We start from the raw sequence: 25,426 nt of genomic DNA on the forward strand, positions 1-25,426 counted from the left end.
AGTTTATTGGACATTGCCAGTTCGCGCCATTCATCGTCCCATAGCGCCAAGATTTTGCGGCGGAAGACTGCCCGCAAATCAGTCTCAGGGAGGCCAAGGTCCAGAGCTGGCTTGCTGGCGGCCTCTTTCGCCAGGCGGTCAACATGTTCGTTACCCGGGATACCGACATGACCGGGGGTCCACACAAAGACCACAGAGCGGCCGCAACAGGCAAGAGTATGCAGAGACTCGTGGATAGCCATCACCAGACGAGAACGAGGGAAACACTGGTCGAGAGCTCGTAAACCGCTCAGGGAATCGCTACAGATAACGAAGGACTCACCTGAGCAGGAGCGGATATACTCTAGGGCACGAAGGATGGCGACCAATTCAGCAGTGTAAACGCTGCAGCCATCCTGCAAGGAACGTTGTTCGGAACGGTCCCCTAGAGTGAGTGCATACCCGACACGACCAGCAACCATCGAACCGTCAGTGTAGACAATACCAGAGCCCTGATACGTGGCCAGGAGAGAATAAAAGCGGCGGCGGAAAGCCTCTGGAGGGACTGAGTCCTTCGGGCCCTGTGCCAGGTCCAGCCGAAGGCAAGGGCGACGAACACACCATGGGGGTGTATGCAAGGTAGCCCGGAAAGTAGGTGGAACAGTGAAAACCTGAAGCCCAGAGAGAAGGTCTTTGACGCGGACCGCTATTGTACAACCAGACCGGGGCCGACGATCTGGCAGATGGACGACCGATCGCGGGAACAGGAGACGATAATTTGGATGCCCGGGCGAGCTTAGAACATGGGCAGCATAAGCGGCCAGCAAACGTTGGCGTCGGAACCGCAGGGGAGGTACACCTGCCTCCACTAGTACGCTGTCCACGGGGCTGGTGCGGAAAGCACCAGTGGCAAGGCGTATCCCGCTGTGGAGAATTGGGTCCAGCACCTGTAACGCAGATGGGGATGCTGAGCCATAAGCCAGGCTCCCATAATCCAGACTGGACTGGATTAACGCCTGGTAGAGCCGCAACAGTGTAGAGCGGTCGGCGCCCCAGCGGGTGTTGCCCAAGCATCTCAGAGCGTTTAGATGCCGCCAACACGTCTGTTTCAGCTGCCGGATATGAGGCTGCCAAGTCAACCGGGCATCGAAAACAACCCCCAAAAACCTGTGGGTCTCCACCACAGCAAGGAGTTCGTCGGCAAGATAAAGCCGCGGCTCTGGATGGACTGTTCGGCGCTGGCAGAAATGCATAACGCAGGTCTTGGCTGCCGAAAACTGAAACCCATGCGCTACAGCCCAAGACTGCGCCTGTAGCTGACGTTCAACAGCTGCAATGCCAGTAGAGCTGTAATAAAGGCAGAAGTCGTCAGCATACAGGGAAGCGGAGACAGAATTTCCCCACGGCCGCAGCAAGCCCGTTAATGGCTATTAAAAACTGACAGACACTTAAAACAGAGCCCTGTGGCACACCGTTCTCCTGGACGTGGGAGGAACTATACGAGGCCGCGACTTGCACGCGGAAGGTACGACACGACAGAAAATTGCGGATAATTATCGGCAGAGGACCCCAAAGACCCCATCCATGAAGCGTAGAAAGAATGTGATGACGCCATGTCGTATCGTACGCCTTCCGCATGTCGAAAAAGACAGCGACCAGGTGCTGACGGCGGGCAAAAGCAGTACGGATGGCCGACTCCAGACTCACCAGATTGTCGGTGGCGGAGCGGCCTTTACGGAACCCACCCTGAGACGGAGCCAGAAGGCCCCGAGACTCCAGTACCCAATGCAAGCGCTGGCTAACCATCCGTTCAAGCAACTTACAAAGAACGTTGGTGAGGCTAATGGGACGGTAGCTGTCCACCTCCAGAGGGGTCTTCCCAGGTGTCAAAACGGGGATGACAATGCCTTCCCGCCATTGCGACGGAAACTCCCCCTCGACCCAAAGACGGTTGTAAAGATCGAGAAGGCGCCGCTGGCAGTCCACTGAAAGGTGTTTCAGCATCTGACAGTGGATGCCATCTGGCCCAGGAGCGGTATCAGGGCAAGCAGCTAGGGCACTGCGAAATTCCCACTCACTGAATGGAGCATTGTAAGATTCCGGGTGGTTGCTGCGAAACGAAAGGCTCCGACGTTCCAGCCGCTCTTTAATGGAGCGGAAGGCCTGGGGGTAATTCGCAGAAGCGGAACTCATAGCAAAATGCTCTGCTAAGCGATTTGCAATGACGTCGGATTCGGTACAAATGGCTCCATTCAGTGAGAGCGCAGGGACGCTGGCAGGGGTCCGATAGCCGTAGACGCGTCGAATCTTGGCCCAGACCTGCGAGGGAGTGACATGGAGGCCAATGGTGGACACATACCGCTCCCAGCACTCCTTCTTGCCTTGGCGGATAAGGAGGCGGGCCCGCGCACGCAGCTGTTTGAAGGCGATAAGGTGGTCGAGGGAGGGATGTCGCTTGTGACGCTGGAGCGCCTGCCAGCGATCTTTAATCGCTTCAGCGATCTCAGGTGACCACCAAGGCACAGCCTTCCGCCGAGGGGACCCACAGGAATGGGGAATGGCAGATTCGGTGGCAGTAACGATGCCGGTGGTGACCGATTGAACCACCGCATCAATGTCATCGGTAGCGAGATGCTCAAAAGCGGCAGTGGAGGAGAACAAGTCCCAGTCAGCCTTATTCATAGCCCATCTGCTAGGGCGCCCAGAAGAGTGGCGCTGTGGAAGTGACAAAATGATCGGAAAATGGTCACTACCACACAGGTCGTCATGCACACTCCAATGGACAGACGGTAAGAGGCTATGGCTACAAATTGAAAGGTCAATGGCGGAGTAGGTGCCATGCGCCACACTGAAGTGTGTGAAGGCACCATCATTTAAAAGCGAGAGATCGAGCTGCGACAATAAATGCTCAACGATGGCGCCTCGACCTGTTGCCACTGACCCACCCCACAGAGGGTTATGGGCGTTGAAGTCGCCCAATAGCAAGAAGCGTGGCGGCAATTGGGCGACCAGTGCAGCCAGGACATGCTGCGAGACAGCACCATCCGGTGGAATGTAAAGACTGCAGACGGTAACAGCCTGTGGCGTCCACACGCGTACAGCGACAGCCTCTAAAGGCGTCTGGAGAGGGACAGACTCGCTGTGCAGAGTGTGAAGAACATATATGCAGACGCCACCAGACACCCTTTCATAAGCTGCTCGGTTCTTGTAATAACCCCGATAGCCACGGAGGGCGGGGGTTCGCATCGCTGGAAACCAAGTTTCCTGGAGAGCGATGCAGAAGAAAGGGCGAAGGCTGAGAAGTTGGCGGAGCTCAGCTAAATGGTGGAAAAAACCGCCGCAGTTCCACTGGAGGATGGTATTGTCCATGGCTGAGAAAGGCGTGAAAGGACTGGGAAGGCAATTTACGCCGCTTGTTCACTCACTGCCACCGATTCAGTACCCGTACGAGAGGCATCCATGGCGTCTGAGGGACCAGCGAGATCAAGGTCCTCAGCGGATGCTAGAATCTCGACTTCATCCTCAGACGCAGAGCACGAAAGGTGCGGTGGGGTTGGTGCCACCGCAAGTTCTTTGGCCTTAGAGGTCTTTCTCTTGGACTTCTCTCGCTGAACCTTGGGTTTCACCGGCTGGGAAGGCTTCACCGATTCAGTCTCCGGGACAGAGGAGGATCGTGAGCCCTACGCCCGGCTGCTGGTGAGGACTTATGCCACTGGTGGCCGTCATCCTTCCCGCTGGTGGAACCCTGGGAAGGGAGGATCCCAAGGGAACTCTTACGGGCGAGAGTAGCCGAAGAAGTTATACGCTTCTCCGGCTGAGAAGCAGGGACGGACGTCTCCGACGGGTGGGAGGAGGTTGCTCCTGAGGTAGGTGGTGCAGGAGCAACCGGTTGGGGAGAGCCCCCCACGGGCAAGGGGGCAGGAGGAGTCTTACTGCTTATCGAGCTGGCTGGAAGTCTCGAAAGTGATGGAGCTAGCACAGTAGTTGTAGCTGCTGCATACGAAGACGTCATTCTCACAGGATGGAGTCTGTCATATTTCCGTTTGGCCTCAGTATAGGTCAGCCGGTCCAGGGTCTTATATTCCATGATTTTGCGCTCTTTCTGAAAGACTTTGCAGTCAGGCGAGCAAGGTGAATGGTGCTCCCCGCAGTTGACGCAGATGGGAGGCGGGGCACATGGAGTATCGGGATGAGACGGGCGTCCGCAATCGCGACATGTGAGGCTGGAAGTGCAGCGGGAAGACATATGGCCGAACTTCCAGCACTTGAAGCACCGAATCGGGGGAGGGACATAGGGCTTGACGTCACAGCGGTAGACCTTCACCTTGACCTTTTCCGGCAACGTATCACCCTCGAAGGCCAAGATGAAGGCACCGGTAGCAACCTGATTGTCCCTCGGACCCCGATGAACGCGCCGGACGAAATGAACACCTCTACGTTCTAAGTTGGCGCGCAGCTCGTCATCAGACTGCAAAAGCAGATCCCTATGGAAAATAACACCCTGGACCATATTTAAACTCTTATGTGGTGTAATAGAAACGTTAACATCCCCCAACTTGTCACAAGCAAGTAACCCGCGGGACTGGGCGGAGGATGCCGTTTGTATCAGTACTGACCCAGAGCGCATTTTAGACAAGCCCTCCACCTCCCCAAACTTGTCCTCTAAATGCTCGACGAAGAACTGAGGCTTTGTGGAGAGAAAAGACTCCCCATCAGCTCTCGTGCAAACTAAGAATCGGGGCGAATAACTGTTACCTCCATCCTGAGACTTACGCTCTTCCCACGGCGTGGCCAGGGAGGGGAACGTTTTCGGATCGTACTTCTGAGCATTAAATTGAGCCCGAGAACGCTTAGAGACTGCTGGCGGCTGGCCGCCAGCGAGAGATGATCTACCACGCTTCATTGCGGGTCATCCGCCCTGATGCCACCTACTCCGACCAAGGGCCCTCCCCACGGGCGCCACCCAGCCACAGCAATAGCCACCTGGCAGGATGGCCATTGCCGGGAGTCCTGATGCCCCAGGGAGATGGGCATCTACTCCTTGGCATACGTGGGGAGTGAACGGCGCAGGCATCAGTAGAGCGATCCCTGTGTTGTCAGGGGGCTACAACCAAGAGGGTACATGGCGGCCCCACCACAACGGACTGGCTACCGTGCTGGATCTTAGGTGCAAAAATGGCCAAGGTCGTCGTCACAGTTAAAAGAAACACTGCAGAGTGCAATGTGGTAATCGCCCAAGAGATCGAAAACGAGCGGGACACCCTTGCAACGACGAGAAAGACGGCTAAAGGTCTAATTGCACGACTGATACAGTGCACCATGTAAGACGCCCTTCCCCAATTGGCTCGCTCTTCGGAATAATTTAGAAAAATGGAGGTTAAACCCGAGAGGGGACCATCACATAAGGCCGAAACATTTGAGACTCCTTTTAGTCGCCTCTTACGACAGGGAGGAATACCGCGGGCCTATTCTAACCCCCAAACCCGCAGGGGGTGCCTCCTTTGTTGGCCGAGGAGAAGCAAGGACAGTGGTGTATTTTCCTGTCTGAGGCATGGTGTGCTGTCGACTGGCGAATAATTTTCGAGCAGCAAAGGTCGACACCTTTTCCTTCACTCTGAGTTCCTGGATGAGCTTTTCGTCCTTAAAAACGGGACAATCGCGAGAGGAAGCAGCGTGGTCACCCATACAGTTGATGCAACGAGGGGATGGAGGTGGGCAAGCACCCTCATGGGCATCCTTGCCACACGTAACACATTTGGCTGGATTGGAACAAGACTGGCTGGTGTGATTGAACCGCTGACACCGATAGCAACGCGTAGGGTTTGGGACGTAAGGGCGAACGGAAATTATCTCATAGCCTGCTTTGATTTTGGATGGGAGATGAACTTTGTCAAATGTCAAGAAGACAGTGCGGGTTGGAATGATGTTCGTGTCAACCCTTTTCATTACTATGAACAGCCATTACGCCCTGGTCAGAAAGGTAGTGCTGAATTTCTTCGTCAGACACTCCATCGAGGGAGCGTGTATAAACGACTACACGCGAGGAATTTAAAGTGCGGTGCGCTTCAACCCGGATAGGGAAGGTGTGGAGCAGTGAAGTACGCAGCAATTTTTGTGCCTGGAGGGCACTGACGGTTTCTAATAACAGGGTGCCATTCCGTAATCTGGAACAAGACTTTACAGGACCTGCAATTGCGTCGACACCTTTCTGAATAATGAAAGGGTTGACGTGGAGAAGTCGTGAGCTTCGTCAGACCGAGAAACAACAAGGAACTGTGGCAACGATGGAACAACTGTCTGTGGCTGAGACTCAGTGAACTTACGCTTGTGAGCAGAAATAGTGGAAGGTGAGGAAACCATTGCGGAAGAATCCCCCATGATTACCGGCGTCTCCGATGGCGCGCTCCTCCCTTGTGGGGGCCCTCTCTGAGGGCACTCCCGCCTTAGGTGATTGTTCACACCTCAGGTCACACCTCCCAACAAACGGACGGAGCGACCAATCTGCACTTTCGGAAGTTATCAGCTTGGGTAATCACCCCTCCCTGGGCCTGGCCGTTACCAGGGGGTACGTACATGTCCTACCTGTCTACCTGGGACGGGGAATTACGCGTTACCCCATCACCGGCTACGCATGGAAGTGCGTGGGTCGGCCTTCAGACACGCACAGGGAGGAAGAAAGAGAAAGGGAAAGGGAAAGGAAAAGGAAAGAAGAGAGGTCTCAAACGCCGCAGCAGAGAAAATGGTAGAGGTAAGGAAAAGAGAAGGACAAAGGAAGGATGAAGACACATAAGCAGAGAAGGCGAATAATGTGGTACATTTACGAGCGTCCATCTCCAGACGTAGGCACAAACCATACTCCCAGAGGGGGAGAAAGGGAAGGTTCAACGGGCGAGGGGAGAAGAGGCGAAGATGGGGGAAAGGGAATGATCCAGAAAAGGAAGGTATGCAGCCCGGAAAGGAAGGATGGCCACATTAGCTCGGGGTCCCACACTCGCTACACACGTATCCACAAAAGAGTTGTGGACCCCCTGTGGGGTATTTTGGGGTGTTTTTTTTTTTTTTTTTGTGGTGTTCGGGCGCACAACTTCAGTGGTCATTAGCGCCCTGACTACTCTAAGAATGCACCGCGAGGCACAAGTTGACAACAACAACTAAAAGGGAAAACACAATAAAAGACAGACTGACAGGCATAGGACTAAAAAACATCATCAAATGTCCTTAGCGAGGTTTGTCAAATTGATAAAACAAAGAACACGAGCAGCTGCTCGTGGGTCATCCGCTAAAATGGCATCTAAAGTATTAGGCAGGTTAAGATCGAGGCGCAGTGTGTTAAGATCTGGACAGGACATTAAAATGTGTCTAACCGTCAGCAAGTGCCCACATGGGCAGAACGGCGCCGGCGCAGCCGTCAGCAGATGGCGATGGCTGAACCGGCAGTGTCCAATTCTTAACCTTGCTAAAACGACCTCCTCCCGCCGAGAAGGGCGTGAGGAGGACGTCCAAGCCACGGGAAGAGGTTTTAAGGCCCGAAGCTTGTTGTCGGGAAGTGCAGCCCAATCGGCATGCCACAGCGACACAACGCGCCGACAAATGACCCTGCTAAAATCGGACGAAGGGACACAACAAGAAGCTGTCCGAGGCTGGAGGACCGCAGCCTTGGCCGCGGCATCTGCAGCTTCGTTCCCAGGGATACCGACATGGCCAGGAACCCACATAAAGCTAACCGGCGTACCGACGTCCACCAGCTGCTGAAGAGAGTGTTGGATCCGGTGTACGAAAGGGTGAACCGGGTACGGATCACTGAGGCTCTGGATGGCGCTCAGGGAATCTGAGCAGATGACATAAGCAGAATGTCGGTGGCGGCAGATGTAAAGAACAGCCTGGTAGAGGGCAAAGAGCTCAGCTGTGAAGACCGAACAATGGCCATGGAGCCGGTATTGGAAACTTTGTGCCCCAACAATAAAGGAACACCCGACCCCGTCATTGGTCTTAGAGCCATCTGTATAAATGAAAGTCATGTCGATGAACTTCGAACGAAGTTCCAAAAACGGGAGTGGTAGACCGAACCGGGGGTGACCTCCTTCGGGAGCGAGCAGAGGTCAAGGTGGACGCGAACCTGATCCTGGAGCCAAGGTGGCGTGTGGCTCTCGCCCACTCGAAAGGTTGCAGGGAGTGAAAAATTAAGGTGTTGAAGGAGGCGACGAAAGCGAACTCCAGGGGGTAGCAGGGCAGAGACATACAACCCGTATTGACGGTCAAGAGAGTCGTCAAAAAAGGAACGATAAGATGGATGGTCGGGCATTGACAGTAGCCGACAGGCATACCGACAAAGCAGTATATCGCGCCGGTAGGTGAGTGGCAATTCGCCAGCGTCAGCATGAAGACTCTCCACGGGACTGGTATAAAATGCTCCGATCGCAAGTCGTAAACCCCGATGTTGTATGGAGTTGAGGCGGCGTAAGATGGATGGCCGTGCAGAGGAGTATACGAAGCTCCCATAATCCAGCTTGGAGCGGACGATCGACCGATATAGACGAAGTAGGACGGTTCGATCCGCTCCCCACGACATACCACTGAGAACACGGAGGACATTTAAAGAACGGGTACAACGGGCGGCCAAATATGACACATGTGGAGACCAGCTAAGTTTCCTGTCAAATGTAAGGCCTAAAAATTTGGTTGTTTCCACGATTGGGAGAGCAACGGGACCGAGTCGTAAGGACGGTGGGAGAAACTCTTTGTAGCGCCAGAAGTTAATACAGACCGTCTTCTCGGCAGAAAAACGGAAGCCATTGGCGACACTCCAGGAGTAAAGACGGTCAAGAGAACGCTGAAGACAGCGCTCCAGGACACGTGTACACTGCGCGCTGCAATAGATGGTAAAATCGTCCACGAAGAGGGAGCCTGATACATCAGCTGGGAGGCAATCCATTATTGGATAGATCGCGATGGCGAAGAGAGCGACGCTCAAAACTGAGCCCTGTGGCACCCCATTCTCCTGGCGAAAGGTGTCGGACAGGACAGAACCCACACGTACCCGAAACTGTCGATCCAGTAAAAAGAAACGAAGAAAAAGAGGGAGGCGACCGCGAAGGCCCCATGTATGCATGGTGCGGAGAATGCCCGCCTTCCAACAGGTGTCATAAGCCTTCTCCAAATCAAAGAACACAGCCGCGGTCGGGCGCTTCCGCAAGAAGTTATTCATAATGAAGGTCGACAAGGTAACCAGATGGTCAACAGCAGAGCGGCGCCTACGAAATCCACATTGTACATTGGTAAGTAGGCGTCGAGACTCGAGCAGCCAAACCAATCGAGAGTTAACCATTCGCTCCATCACTTTACAGACACAGCTGGTAAGCGAGATAGGTCGATAACTGGAAGGCAAGTGCTTGTCCTTCCCCAGCTTAGGAATCGGGACAACGATAGACTCGCGCCAGCATGCGGGAACATGTCCCTCAATCCAGATGCGATTGTATGTACGAAGAAGAAAACCTTTACCCGCAGGAGAAAGGTTCTTCAGCATCTGAATATGAATAGAATCAGGCCCTGGAGCGGAGGACCGTGATCGGCCAAGTGCGGTTTCGAGTTCCCGCATGGTGAATGGGGCATTATAACTTTCACAATTCGAGGAGCGGAAGTCAGGTGGCCTAGCCTCCTCTGCCTGTTTGCGGGGGAGGAAGGCAGGGTGGTAATGAGCGGAGCTCTAAACCTCGGCGAAAAAGCGGCCGAAGGCATTGGAGACAGCCTCAGGGGCCACAAGGACTTCATTCGCGACCTTCAAGCCAGAAACTGGGGAGTGGACCTTATTTCCAGATAGCCGGCGCAGGCTACCCCAGACAACAGAAGAAGGAGTAAAACTGTTGAAGGTGCTTGTGAAAGCAGCCCAGCTGGCTTTCTTGCTTTCTTTAATAATACGACGACACTGAGCACGTAATCGTTTATAATTAATACAATTCGCCACTGTAGGGTGGCGTTTAAAGGTGCGTAAAGCACGTCGACGAGCACGTAAAGCGTCTCGACATGCTGCGGTCCACCAGGGGACCGGTACGCGACGTGGAGAAGAAGTGGAGTGAGGGATGGAATATTCAGCAGCAGCGAGAATGACTTCCGTGAGGTGTGCGACCTGACGATCGCAGCTTGTGAAGGTTTGATCCTGAAAGGTCGCCCTGGAAGAGAAGAGCCCCCAGTCTGCCTTGGAGATGGTCCAACTAGAGGAGCACGGAGAGGGAGTACGCTGCAGGAGATGGATAACACACGGGAAGTGGTCGCTCGAATATGTATCAGCAAGTGCATACCACTCAAACCGGCGTGCAAGTTGGGGAGTACATATAGAGAGGTCTAAATGGGAATAGGTATGAGATGTGTCCGAAAGAAAAGTAGGGGCGCCAGTATTGAGGCAGACAAGATTGAGCTGGGTGAAAAGGTCTGCTAACAAGGAGCCCCTCGGGCAGGATGCTGGAGAGCCCCAAAGGGGATGGTGGGCATTGAAGTCTCCAGTTAACAAAAATGGTGCAGGTAGCTGAGCAATAAGTTGCGTCATGTCTGCCCTGGTAACGGCAGACGACGATGGAGCGTAAACGGTACAAAAGGAAAACGTAAAAGTGGGGAGAGTAATGCGGATGGCAACTGCCTGCAGGCCGGTGTGCAACGTGATGGGATCGTAGTAAATATCATCCCGGACCAGCAACATAACCCCTCCATGAGCTGGGATACCTACCACAGGGGGTAGGTCAAAACGCACAGAGGTGTAGTGTGCCAAGGCAATTTGATCGCATGGGCGTAGCTTCGTTTCCTGGAGGGCAACGACGAGCGGACGATGCAAGCGGAGCAGCAACTTCAAGTCCTCTCGGTTGGAGCGAATGCTGCGAATATTCCAGTTAATAAGTGCCATCGTAAGAAAAGGAAGATGAGAGAAGGGGTCACCTCGAAGGCCGCTTAGGGCCTGGGTTCGAGCGAGCACTGCCGCCACTATCAGGAGGCGGACAGTCATCGTCCATGGGGTCTATAGGGTCATCGGCCATCTCGGGAGGATGGCCGGGAGGGGGAGCTTCCTCCGCCGGTGAACGGCCAGATGTTCGGCTACCAGCGGTGCGGCCAGGCGAAACGGATGACGGCCTGGGGCGGCAACCGCTGGGTGGCGCAGGAGAAGAAAGGCGCCGCGGCGGAGAAGGAGAACTGTGCTTCCTATGCGCCTTTTTAGAAGGACGTTTGGTGGAAGTACCGGTCGAAGGCTGGGAGGTCGAGGGACGGAGGAAGTCTGCACGGGATGGTTCCTTCTTGAAGGCCCGTGCATCTGACTTCGGGGTCTTCGGCTTAGCAGAAGCTGAGGAAGTGGCTGGTGTCTGTGGGGTGACGGGAGGAAGAGGAGACGTCGACCGCGCGATCTTAGCACTGGCCGAACGGACGACCGTGGTGCTGAAGGTCAGATCGCATGTCTGGGTTGCTACCTCCCGGGTAGTCCGAGGAGAGGCGAGGACAGTGCTGTATTTCCCCGCTGGGAGCAGCGTGGGCTTCCTACTAGCCAATAGCTTGCGAGCAGCCGAGGTGGACACTTTCTCTTTGACTCGAATTTCCTGGATACAGCGTTCTTCCTTATAGACAGGACAGTCGCGGGAGGATGCGGCATGGTCACCCTGACAGTTCACACAACGAGGAGACGGAGGTGGACAGTCACCCTCATGGGCATCCCTGCCACAAGTGACACATTTAGCCGCATTGGAGCAAGACTGTCGAGTGTGATTGAAACGCTGACACTGGTAGCAGCGCGTAGGTGTCGGGACATAGGGGCGAACAGAAATAACCTCATAGCCCGCCTTGATGCGCGATGGCAGCTTAACACTATCGAAGGTCAAGAAAAGTGTCCGGGTCGGTACAAGGTCATTGTTGACCTTTTTCATGACCCGATGGACAGCCGTCACACCCTGCTCAGCGAGGAAAGATTGAAGCTCCTCGTCAGTCAATCCATCGAGGGAGCTACTATAGACTACACCACGAGACGAATTCAAAGTGCGGTGGGCCTCCACCCGGACAGGGAACGTGTACAAGAGTGTGGCCCGAAGCAGTTTTTGCGCCTGAAAGGCACTCTCAGTTTCTAGTAATAAGGTACCGTTACGCAACCTGGTACAAGATTTGACAGATCCGGCTATGGCATCTACGCCCTTCTGAATAACGAAAGGGTTAACAGAGGAAAAATCCTTTCCGTCCTCAGATCGAGAAACTACGAGGAACTGTGGGGCAGGCGGTAGTACTTTTGTCACTGTTGGCTGGTCACGTTTCCGTTTTTGGGTCGAAGTCGAAAGCGATGGAGTGGAATCCATTGCGGAGGAATCCCCCATGATTGCCAGCGTCTCCGATGGCGCGCTCCTTCCTTGTGGGGACCCTCTCAGAGGGCACTCCCGCCTTAGGTGAATGTTTACACCTCAGGTCACACCTCCCGAGAAACAGACGGAGGGACCAATCGGCATGGTCAGAAGGTATCAGCTCAGGCAATCACCCCTCCCCGGGCCTGGCCTTTACCAGGGGGTACGCGCGTGCCTTACATGTCTACCCAGGGCGGGGACTTACGCGTTACCCCGTCACCGGCTACGCGTGCGAACGCGTGGGTCGGCCTTCAGACACGCACAGGGAGGAAGGAAGAAGAGGAAAAAGAAGAGAGAGAGGGAGAAAGAGGACAGACTGTCTGAAACGCCGAGGCGGAGACCAGAGAAGGCAAGGAGAAGAAGGCAAGGAGAAGAAGGCAAGGAGAAGAAGGCAAGGAGAAGAAGGCAAGGAGAAGAAGGCAAGGAGAAGAAGGCAAGGAGAAGAAGGCAAGGAGAAGAAGGCAAGGAGAAGGCAAGGAGAAGAAGGCAATGAGAAGGCAAGGAGAAGAAGGCAATGAGAAGGCAAGGAGAAAAAGGCAATGAGAAGGCAAGGAGAAATCAAGGGAAAGAGTAAGGAAGACAGTGAAGTGGAGAAGAGCAAAGAAAGGAACCAACAAAAGGAAGGAAGAAACGAGAAGTGAAAAACCAAAGAGACCACGATTATAGGTCGTGAAACCGTCCGTCTCCGGACGCAGGCGCTAACTACCCCCGTGAGGGGGATGGACTCCTTTTAGTCGCCTCTTACGACAGGCAGGAATACCTCGGGCCTATTCTAATCCCCGGACCCGCAGGGGGAATTTTGGGGAGTGACTGTCACCAGTACATCACCGAGTTTGTTACATTCAAGCAGCAAGTGTGACTGGGGAGGGCATGTTTTGATCAAAACAGACGCCTTTTTCAGTTTGGAGATGGCTACCAATTCCCCAAATTTGTCTTCTGTGTTTCCCGACGAAGACTATGGCTTCTGGGGCCAAGAAAAAACGCAAACCAGGCACCGCGCAAACCAGGCACCGCGCAAATCAGGTATTGAGAGGAGCATTACTCTGCTTGCTGCATAGCCTTACATTTTTCCCAAGGAATAGCCAGTGAAGGCAAAATGTTAGGGTCAGTCTTTCTGCACTGAATGAGGACTTTCGTTCCATAGACTTCTAGGGCGCTATGGCCACCAGCAAGATGTAACTCCATTCACTTAATTTGTGGCTCATCTGCTCATCCATCGTGGTGCCCTCAAAACAGGGGCTCTCCCCATGGGCGCTACCCAGCCTCAGCAACAACTATCTGGGCAGTAATCCATTGCACTGAGTTCCTGGGATCCAGCCATGATGGGCAAACACTTCTTGCCATACATGTGACGTTTTCAGCTCAGGAACCAACAGATTGATCCTGTGTGGTCCCGGGGCTACCACCATGCATGTGTTTGCCACTCCACACACACACACACACACACACACACACACACACACACACACACACACACACACGTGAGAAATCATAAAGCAGGTCCAAGCGGGGTCTGCATCAATAAAACCATTTGATGGAGAGACACAGGAGGAAATGGAGAATGGGAGTGTAAGCTTATAGCACCGGAAGGAAGTAATGCTACCAAGGCTGGGGCCGAACAGTAGCCAAGCACGTACTCTCAACACAGTTTAAAGCCCCATGGGGGAAGCACGTACTCTCAACACAGTTTAAAGCCCCATGGGGGAAACTTTTCAAGTTCGAATGCCACTGCATCATCGTTTGACAGAAAAACGATCCCACCCGACTTCGTCTACTTGCGCAGTTCAATGCTTCTTGTGCGTGATTTTCTGTTTACTGAGCAGAAACTGTTGGACCATTGAACTATAACAGCTGAGTGGATTAACCATGCTTTGCCAGTAATTTCAGAGCCATCACATTGAGTTCCTTGTATTTGTCTTGGGGGATTTTCTTTATTTTTCTTTTTCTTTGTGGGCGAAGGCGATTTAACATATAATTGTGATCTCCCCACTTGTCTGTATTCCTTTTAGTGTCTTGATCAGAAAGTTATTAAGCTGGAGGTCAATGTTAATTACATTTTCTAGTATGTAAGGCATCTGATGCTTGCGTCACGATTGGGACAAAATGCGTAGGGCAGATGCTCGATTCAGTAAGAACAATCATGAGCGGATCTAACATAACGTCTGCATTCCATAAGATGTTGCACATAGCGGTTGAAACTTAGAATATCACTTACCTTTTGCACATGACTCTTTTTCAGTCACGTACACTATCTCCTGTTGGTTACACGTTTTTACAGCGAGTCCTGCCTGCTGCAGGTTGATGTTCAGATCATCTTGCAGGTTATCTGAGAGCTGGTACGGTGAGAGGAACTGCTGATAATCCTGTAATCATAAAAGTTTTACCGCAATGAAATAATCTTGAGTCGAATGTTGTCTGTTGCACCACTCTTCACAGTACAGACACTAATACCTTATCAAAGTTTGAAAGATGAGAGTACAACAATAACTATACTGCCTGACGAAAGGAATGTAACACCCAGAAGGGGATAGGAAAACTAAACGTTACTTCATGGAACGATATTTCAGAGATAAAATACAGTCAACTTTACGAAGAACTCGGCAGTGTTTTTTTTTTTTTTTGTTTGTGGTTTTAGGGCGCAAAACTTCTATGGTCATTAGCGCCCAGCCCGTGACGTAGAAAACAGGAAAAAAACGAAATTTAAAATCAGCAGCAATGGGAACAAAGACATAATTTGAGAAACTAAAGGCAGAAGGAATGCTTAAAAATCAACTATAGAAAGGGGGTGGTTGTCCCCCAAAGAAAAAGGCTTCAAATGACTGACGTCATTTCACTGTCACTAATAAACTGTAGAACGCGGTCAGCTGAGCGCGTGTCATCTGCTAAAATCGACGATAGAGCAGGCGATAGCTGTAGACGGGAGCGTAACGGATTAAAATAGGGGCATTCAATTAAAAGGTGTCTGACCGTCCACGGCTGAGAGCAGTGGGGACAGAGTGGGGGAGGATCACCGCTTAAAAGATGTCAATGACTAAAAAGACAGTGCCCTATCCGGAGTCTAGCTAAAATTACCTCCTCCCGACGACGCGTTCGGGAGGAAGAGGTCCAAGCACAAGGAAGAGCTTTAATGTCCCGCAATTTATTATTGGGAAGTGTTGACCAATGCGTGTGCCATAAATGAACAACACGTCGACATAGAACGCTCCGTAGAATCGATTGAATAGCTGGCCGAAGAAGAGAGACTGCAGCCTTGGATGCAATATTGGTCGCCCCATTTCCGCAGATACCAACGTGTCCCGGGAGCCAGAGGAACGCCACCGAGACGCACCCCAGGTGGAGCAAGCACAGACAGTCCCGAATCCGGTGGACCAGAGGGTGCACAGGGTAAAGAGCTTGGAGACTGAGGAGAGAGCTGAGAGAATCTGAGCAGATTACGTACTGTATCCGCTGATGGCGGCGGATGTAGTGGACAGCCTGGAGAACAGCGTGAAGCTCCGCAGTATAAACCTAACACTGGTCGGGAAGCCGAAAGTGATTTGGGGTGTCGCCAACAATATAGGCACTCCCTACACCTAACGATGTTTTCGAGCCATCGGTGTAAATAAATGTGGCTTCCGTCATATGTGCACATAGAGCAGCAAATGCCCGACGGTAAACAAGTGTAGGGGTACCATCCTTGGGAAATTGACATAGGTCTCTGAGCAAGTCGATCTGGGGACGGAGCCAAGGTGGTGCTGTACCCCAAGTTGTCAAGAAGGTTTTAGGAAAGCGGAAGGAAAGAGAATGGAGCAGTTGACGGAAGCGGACTCCCGGGGGTAGTAGGGAGGAGGAGCGGCCTGCATACCCTACATCAAAGGAGGCGTCGAAAAAAAGGTCATGGGCAGGATTAGCAGGCATGGAAGACAGATGGCTAGCATAACGACTCAGAAGGACTGCCCGCCGATTGGATAGCGGAGGTTCAGCAGTCTCAGCATAAAGGCTTTCCACAGGGCTGGTGTAAAAAGCTCCAGACACTAAACGTAATCCACGGTGGCGGATAGAGTCGAGACGCCGAAGAATAGACGGCCGAGCAGAGGAGTAGACTATGCTTCCATAATCCAATTTCGAGCGCACTAATGCGCGATAGAGGCGGAGAAGGACCACTCGGTCCGCTCCCCAAGAGGTGCCATTCAGGACACGGAGGGTGTTAAGGGAACGCAGACACCGAGCCGAAAGATAGGAAACGTGGGAGGACCAGCACAGTTTTCTGTCAAACATAAGACCCAAGAATTTAGCGACGTCGGAAAACGGAAGGTTGACAGGACCTAGATGTAAGGAAGGCGGAAGAAACTCCTTACGTCGCCAAAAGTTAACACAAACGGTCTTACTGGGTGAGAAACGGAAGCCGGTTTCGACGCTCCACGAGTGGAGGCGATCGAGACATCCTTGAAGACGTCTTTCAAGAAGGCTGGTCCGTTGAGAGCTGTAGTAGATCGCAAAATCGTCCACAAAGAGGGAGCCCGAGACATCAGGAAGGAGACAATCCATAATTGGATTAATGGCGATGGCAAACAGTACAACACTCAGCACGGAGCCCTGGGGTACCCCGTTTTCTTGGGAGAAAGTACGGGAGAGAGTAGTGTTCACCCGCACCCTAAATGTGCGCTCTGCCATAAATTCGCGAAGAAAAAGGGGCAGCCGGCCTCGAAAGCCCCATGAGAACAGTGTGCGGAGGATGCCTGTCCTCCAACAGGTATCGTATGCTCTCTCCAGATCAAAAAATATTGCTACCGTTTGGCGTTTCCGGAGAAAATTGTTCATGATATAAGTGGAGAGAGCAACAAGATGGTCAATGGCAGAACGATGTTGTCGGAATCCGCATTTGGCTGGTGTTAAAAGACTGCGGGATTCCAGCCACCAAGCTAAACGGTAATTCACCATACGCTCCAAAACCTTACAGACACTACTCGTGAGAGAAATGGGGCGATAGCTAGAGGGGAGATGTTTGTCCTTTCCAGGTTTCGGAACGGGGACGACAATAGCTTCCCGCCATCGTCTGGGAAAGGTACTGCCGGTCCAAATTCGATTATAAAGGCGAAGGAGGTAACGCAGGCTATGGGTTGATAAATGCAGCAACATTTGGACATGGATACCATCCGGTCCTGGGGCGGAGGAGCGAGAAGAGAGTGCATGTTGGAGTTCGCGCATGGAGAAAACAGTATTGTAGCTTTCGCGATTTTGAGAGGAGAAAGCAAGATGTCGCACTTCCGCTGCACGTTTCTTCGGGAGAAACGCTGGCGGGTAATTTGAAGAGCTCGAAATCTCAGCAAAGTGCTGACCCAATGAGTTAGAAATTGCGACGGGGTCCACTAAGGTATCATGCGCGACAGTGAGCCCAGAGACCGGGGAGAAACTAGGCGCGCCTGAGAACCGTCGAAGCCGACTCCAAACTTCCGAGGAGGGAGTGAAGGTGTTAAATGAGCTAATAAAGAATTGCCAGCTTGCCTTCTTGCTATCGCGGATGACGCGACGGCATCGCGCACGGAGCTGCTTATATCGGATACAGTTGGCCAAAGTTGGATGGTGACGGAAAATGCGAAGAGCACGTCGCCGCTCACGTATTGCGTCACGGCATGCCTCGTTCCACCAAGGAACTGGGGGGCGCCGGGGCAATTCGGAGGTGCGTGGTATTGAACGTTCCGCAGCTGTGAGAATAACGTCGGTAAAATGTGTGACCTCATCGTCGACGCTGGGAAAGCGACGGTCATCGAATGTCGCTAGAGACGAAAAAAGTGTCCAATCGGCTTGGGCAAACTTCCAGCGTCGCGAGCGCATATATGGCAGTTGAGGCTGCAGTCGAAGAACACATGGAAAGTGGTCACTCGAGTGTGTATCATCAAGGGCGAACCATTCGAAGCGCCGAGCTAGCGGAACAGTACCGACCGCAAGGTCCAAATGAGATAAATTTGCCGTTGAGGCAGACGCAGACTAGATCCACTTGGTGGAAGACGTCTAGCAATAGTGAGCCACGTGGACAAGGATGTGGAGATCCCCAAAGCGGGAGGTGGGCATTGAAGTCCCCAACCAGCAAATAGGGGGGTGGAAGCTGATCAAGAAGATGAAGGAGATCAGCTCGTGCCAGTGGTGTGGACGATGGAATGTATACCGTACATAGAGAGAACGTGTATCCAGAAAGGGAAAGACGGACGGCGACAGCTTGGAAGGAACTGTTTAAGGGGATAGGGTGATAATGGAGAGTATCATGGAGCAGAATCATGAGTCCTCCATGGGCTGGAGTGCCTTCAACAGAGGGGAGGTCATATCGGACGGACTGAAAATGAGGGAGAACAAAGTGGTCATGGGGACGCAGCTTTGTTTCCTGAAGACAGAAGATGACCGGCGAGTAGGATCGTAAGAGGATCGACAATTCATCCCGATTGGCGCGAATGCCGCGGATATTCCAGTGGATAATGGACATAGGGTGAACAGAAAATGGAGAAACGTGACCAAGGGTGCTGTCAACTCAACGACTGCTCAGAGCTTGCGACCGACAGCATGGAATGGCATTCAGTCGAAGGCAGAAGATCCTGATCCATAGGTTGGTCAGGAGCAGCTCCTGCCACCAACGATCGGCCAGTTGACCGGCCACCAGCAGTGCGCCTCGGCGATACAGAAGATGGCCGAGGGCGATTTCCGCCAGGTGGTGCTGTAGTTGGGACACGCCTTGGCGGAGAAGGAGAGGAACTGTGTTTCTTCGTAGCCTTCTTGGAGGTATGATGTTTAGAGGAAGGAGGAACCGATGGTTGTGAAGTTGCAGTACGTAAAAACTCTTCACGAGAATGCTCTTTTTTCGAAGACTTGGCGTCTGACTTTTGGGCTCGAGATTTAGCAGAACCCGACGAAGGGTGAGCCATAGAGTGGGCAGGCGAGAGTGGTGAGGTTGAACGGGCGATCTTTGCGCTGGCCGATCTGACAACCGTGGTACTAAATGTGAGGTCGCAAGTCTGCGTGGCCGCCTCCTTTGTTGGCCGAGGAGAAGCAAGGACAGTGCTGTATTTTCCTTTCTGAGGCACGGTGGGCTGTCGACTGGCGAGTAACTTTCGAGCAGCAAAGGTCGACACCTTTTCCTTTACTCTGATCTCCTGGATGAGCTTTTCATCCTTAAAAACGGGGCAATCTCGAGAGGAAGCAGCGTGGTCACCCATACAGTTGATGCAGTGAGGGGATGGAGGTGGACAAGCACCCTCATGGGCATCCTTGCCACACGTAACACATTTGGCCGGATTAGAACAGGACTGGCTGGTGTGATTGAACCGCTGACATCGATAGCAACGCGTAGGGTTTGGGACATAAGGGCGAACGGAAATTATCTCATAGCCTGCTTTGATTTTTGATGGGAGTTGAACTTTGTCAAATGTCAAGAAGACAGTGCGGGTTGGAATGATGTTCGAGTCAACCCTTTTCATAACCCTATGAACAGCGGTGAATTTCTTCGTCAGACAATCCATCGAGGGAGCGTGTATAAACGACTCCACGCGAGGAATTTAAGGTACGGTGCGGTTCCACCCGGACAGGGAAGGTGTGGAGCAGAGAAGTACGCAGCAATTTTTGAGCCTGGAGGGCACTGTGTGTTTCTAACAACAGGGTACCATTCCGTAATCTGGAACAAGACTTTACAGGACCCGCAATTGCGTCGACACCTTTCTGAATAATGAAAGGGTTGACCGTGGAAAAGTCGTGACCTTCGTCAGACCGAGAAACAACAAGGAACTGTGGCAACGATGGAAGAACCGTCTGTGGCTGAGACTCAGTGAACTTACGTTTGTGAGCAGACATAGTGGAAGGTGAGGAAACCACTGCGGAAGAATCCCCCATGATTACCGGCGTCTCCGATGGCGCGCTCCTCCCTTGTGGGGGCCCTCACCGAGGGCACACCCGCCTTAGGTGATTGTTCACACCTCAGGTCACACCTCCCGACAAACGGACGGAGGGACCAATCGGCACTTTCGGAAGGTATCAGCTCGGGTAATCACCCCTCCCTGGGCCTGGCCGTTACCAGGGGGTACGTACGTGTCCTACCTGTCTACATGGGGCGGGGAATTACGCGTTACCCCGTCACCGGCTACGCATGGAAGTGCGTGGGTCGGCCTTCAGACACGCACAGGGAGGAAGAAAGAGACAGGGAAAGGAAAGAAGAGAGGTCTCAAACGCCGCAGCGGAGTAAAGGGTAAAGGGAAGAGGTAAAGGGAAGAGGTAAAGGGAAGAGGTAAAGGGAAGAGGTAAAGGGAAGAGGTAAAGGGAAGAGGTAAAGGGAAGAGGTAAAGGGAAGAGGTAAAGGGAAGAGGTAAAGGGAAGAGGTAAAGGGAAGAGGTAAAGGGAAGAGGTAAAGGGAAGAGGTAAAGGGAAGAGGTAAAGGGAAGAGGTAAAGGGAAGAGGTAAAGGGAAGAGGTAAAGGGAAGAGGTAAAGGGAAGAGGTAAAGGGAAGAGGTAAAGGGAAGAGGTAAAGGGAAGAGGTAAAGGGAAGAGGTAAAGGGAAGAGGTAAAGGGAAGAGGTAAAGGGAAGAGGTAAAGGGAAGAGGTAAAGGGAAGAGGTAAAGGGAAGAGGTAAAGGGAAGAGGTAAAGGGAAGAGGTAAAGGGAAGAGGTAAAGGGAAGAGGTAAAGGGAAGAGGTAAAGGGAAGAGGTAAAGGGAAGAGGTAAAGGGAAGAGGTAAAGGGAAGAGGTAAAGGGAAGAGGTAAAGGGAAGAGGTAAAGGGAAGAGGTAAAGGGAAGAGGTAAAGGGAAGAGGTAAAGGGAAGAGGTAAAGGGAAGAGGTAAAGGGAAGAGGTAAAGGGAAGAGGTAAAGGGAAGAGGTAAAGGGAAGAGGTAAAGGGAAGAGGTAAAGGGAAGAGGTAAAGGGAAGAGGTAAAGGGAAGAGGTAAAGGGAAGAGGTAAAGGGAAGAGGTAAAGGGAAGAGGTAAAGGGAAGAGGTAAAGGGAAGAGGTAAAGGGAAGAGGTAAAGGGAAGAGGTAAAGGGAAGAGGTAAAGGGAAGAGGTAAAGGGAAGAGGTAAAGGGAAGAGGTAAAGGGAAGAGGTAAAGGGAAGAGGTAAAGGGAAGAGGTAAAGGGAAGAGGTAAAGGGAAGAGGTAAAGGGAAGAGGTAAAGGGAAGAGGTAAAGGGAAGAGGTAAAGGGAAGAGGTAAAGGGAAGAGGTAAAGGGAAGAGGTAAAGGGAAGAGGTAAAGGGAAGAGGTAAAGGGAAGAGGTAAAGGGAAGAGGTAAAGGGAAGAGGTAAAGGGAAGAGGTAAAGGGAAGAGGTAAAGGGAAGAGGTAAAGGGAAGAGGTAAAGGGAAGAGGTAAAGGGAAGAGGTAAAGGGAAGAGGTAAAGGGAAGAGGTAAAGGGAAGAGGTAAAGGGAAGAGGTAAAGGGAAGAGGTAAAGGGAAGAGGTAAAGGGAAGAGGTAAAGGGAAGAGGTAAAGGGAAGAGGTAAAGGGAAGAGGTAAAGGGAAGAGGTAAAGGGAAGAGGTAAAGGGAAGAGGTAAAGGGAAGAGGTAAAGGGAAGAGGTAAAGGGAAGAGGTAAAGGGAAGAGGTAAAGGGAAGAGGTAAAGGGAAGAGGTAAAGGGAAGAGGTAAAGGGAAGAGGTAAAGGGAAGAGGTAAAGGGAAGAGGTAAAGGGAAGAGGTAAAGGGAAGAGGTAAAGGGAAGAGGTAAAGGGAAGAGGTAAAGGGAAGAGGTAAAGGGAAGAGGTAAAGGGAAGAGGTAAAGGGAAGAGGTAAAGGGAAGAGGTAAAGGGAAGAGGTAAAGGGAAGAGGTAAAGGGAAGAGGTAAAGGGAAGAGGTAAAGGGAAGAGGTAAAGGGAAGAGGTAAAGGGAAGAGGTAAAGGGAAGAGGTAAAGGGAAGAGGTAAAGGGAAGAGGTAAAGGGAAGAGGTAAAGGGAAGAGGTAAAGGGAAGAGGTAAAGGGAAGAGGTAAAGGGAAGAGGTAAAGGGAAGAGGTAAAGGGAAGAGGTAAAGGGAAGAGGTAAAGGGAAGAGGTAAAGGGAAGAGGTAAAGGGAAGAGGTAAAGGGAAGAGGTAAAGGGAAGAGGTAAAGGGAAGAGGTAAAGGGAAGAGGTAAAGGGAAGAGGTAAAGGGAAGAGGTAAAGGGAAGAGGTAAAGGGAAGAGGTAAAGGGAAGAGGTAAAGGGAAGAGGTAAAGGGAAGAGAAGGACGAAGAAAGATGAAGACATACAAGCAAGGAAGGCGAAGAGTGCGGTACATTTACAAGCGGCCGTCTCCGGACGGAGGCACAAACCATACTCCCCAGGGGGGGAGAAGGGGAAGGAAAGAGCCAGAGGTGAGGGGGAGGGGCGAAGACGGGGGATGGGGAAGGATACGGAAAGGGAAGGTATGTAGCCCGGAAAGGAAGGAAGGCCACATTAGCTCGGGGTCCCGTGCTCGCTGCACACGTATCCACAAAAGAGTTGTGGATCCCCTGGGGGCAACTCGGCAGTGTGTTTCCATTTATCAATATGACGTTAGGCCACAGCCCCTCGCCCCGCCCCCTACTCCCTCCGTCAAAGCCGCTGCGTTCTCTCCTGAACCAAGCTGGCCCACATCTGTTTCAAGTGGTCCTTGACATCTTTGATATTGGCATTGAGACGGAGTTTATGACCAAGCTGGTCACGCAGATGTTAGGTACAGATCTGTGGACCTTTCTGGATACGACAGTATCTTAATATCATGGAGGCATTTAAGGGCAATAGCCATGTGTGTACGAGCAAAATTGCAGCAAGATACTGTCACATGGGAGGTAATACATGAGGACTCAGGATGTTCATGATTTGCTTTTGCGCCGTCAGAGTTCACTTTATCAGTACCAGCCGTGACGAAGTCATACCAGATAGCTAGCTATGTCATGGCGCCATGAGCAACACCTCTGTTTCTCTCCAAAACATTCGAAGAATGGGATCCCTCGACGGTTCGCCGCCATACTTACCGATGACGGCCATCGTGGGTAATTCAGAATGCTGTTCATCGCAGAACAGAATGCGACGCCATTCATCAGCAATCCTTGCTTCCAGATCACGACACCACTCCAAAAGCAGCCATTTGTGTTGTGATGTGATTTTAATGGCAGCCTACTCATGTAATGGTGTTTTCTTAATCCGTTTGCTGCTCGTCTCTGACATGTGGTGCAGGATGACACGATGTTACAGGGAGTCCAGTACTTGTTCTCGGTTGGAAGACCCAAATGTGAAGGGGTTACAATGTGCGTCGTGCACAATATGGCTATCCTCCATTGTGATGATCTGAAGTGCTTGAGGAAAATGTTTAATACTATGCCTGCTATCAAGTTTCAGTCGGAGTTCAACATCGGAAAGCGCCAAAAATCTGGATATTCGACCAGCTGGCCAAATGGACACCTGCAGTGAGACCCTATTCAAACTCTGCAACGTGCTGAGAACGCTGCCTCGCATGGGTATGATACATATTTGCGTCCATCAGTGATCACTTCACATCAGATGCTGTGCAAGCCCCATATACCCTACCAAGCCTGGTAATAACAGTGAACACGAAAACATTAATGCGCTCTGGTGCTGATCCTATTTGTCAGAGAATCTTAGTTCTAACCATTTCTATACCCGCCGACGAGTACTTTTATGAAGTTACATTGACATCGGACCATGTTTTCTGTGCACTTGTTTTTGTCAGGCAGTGTAGAGTGGGTAACAGTATTCACCGAGTAGGACGTGGACGCCGAGCTCTGTGGCTGTTTTGGTTACTTTCGAGGGCAGTGCGCTAGCATTGTGCCCATCTGGCTTAAACCTTCCCCCTTTCTTCCTTTATTTATATCGTATAATACTTCCACTATCTTAAACCGTACACAACATCTACACTTGATACTTCCTGCCATTTCGGAAGATAATCGCGAGATCTCTTATTTATGACTTCACTCAGGTTCTCGCACTGTCGACAATGAGTACTGAGCTCAGAAGAAGCTTCATCCCCTTTTACAGTGAATATTTACCAGAGTCAAAATCTGGTCTTTGTTACGTGTCATTCTTCCCTGGAAAACTGTACATCAATAATACATTTTTCCATGTGCAACGCTAACGTGGAGACATTTTTAGACAGCACATCGTTTCAATTTACACAATCGTTGAACACTCCACGAACATACAGGTATTCTATTTCTAACGTCGGTTTCTCTTAGAGTATGTGGTATAATAATATGATGATTTACGTCCAATAGCCGATTTAAAAAGAAGCCTCACAGGACCAGAGGAAATTGTCGTTTGGGCCAAACCAGTATTTCGCTAATTACATCCGAGGGCCCCCCCATGAACCATGGACCTTGCCGTTGGTGGGGAGGCTTGCGTGCCTCAGCGATACAGATGGCCGTACCGTAGGTGCAACCCCAACGGAGGGGTATCTGTTGAGAGGCCAGACAAACATGTGGTTCCTGAAGAGGGGCAGCAGCCTTTTCAGTAGTTGCAGGGGCAACAGTCTGGATGATTGACTGATCTGGCCTTGTAACATTAACCAAAACGGCCTTGCTGTGCTGGTACTGCGAACAGCTGAAAGCAAGGGGAAACTACAGCCGTAATTTCTCCCAAGGACATGCAGCTTTACTGTATGATTAAATGAAGATGGCGTCCTCTTGGGCAAAATATTCCGGAGGTAAAATAGTCCCCCATTCTGATCTCCGGGCGGGGACTACTCAAGAGGACGTCGTTATCAGGAGAAAGAAAACTGGCATTCTACGGATCGGAGCTTGGAATGTCAGATCCCTTAATCGGGCAGGTAGGTTAGAAAATTTAAAAATGGAAATGGATAGGTTAAAGTTAGATATAGTGGGAATTAGTGAAGTTCGGTGGCAGGAGGAACAAGACTTTTGGTCAGGTGATTACAGGGTTATAAATACAAAATCAAATAGGGGTAATGCAGGAGTAGGTTTAATAATGAATAAAAAAAATAGGAGTGCGGGTTAGCTACTACAAACAGCATAGTGAACGCATTGTTGTGGCCAAGATAGACACAAAGCCCATGCCTACTACAGTAGTACAAGTTTATATGCCAACTAGCTCTGCAGATGATGAAGAAATTGATGAAATGTATGACGAGATAAAAGAAATTATTCAGGTAGTGAAGGGA

The 25,426-nt window shown here is 51.6% G+C and overlaps 1 protein-coding gene across 1 annotated transcript in view; it reads right to left on the reverse strand.

Annotated features, from left to right (window-relative positions):
* The window catches only part of LOC124613454 (juvenile hormone acid O-methyltransferase-like), a 92,525-nt gene that overhangs the window by 38,647 nt on the left and 28,452 nt on the right, over nucleotides 1-25,426 (reverse strand). The window contains exon 3 of the mRNA XM_047142158.1: nucleotides 14,554-14,701. Coding sequence (XP_046998114.1) covers nucleotides 14,554-14,701 — 148 coding nt within the window. The remainder of the gene's footprint in view (nucleotides 1-14,553; nucleotides 14,702-25,426) is intronic.

The sequence above is a fragment of the Schistocerca americana genome, chromosome 4, assembly GCF_021461395.2.
Source record: "Schistocerca americana isolate TAMUIC-IGC-003095 chromosome 4, iqSchAmer2.1, whole genome shotgun sequence".
NCBI classification, from domain to species: Eukaryota; Metazoa; Arthropoda; class Insecta; order Orthoptera; family Acrididae; genus Schistocerca; species Schistocerca americana.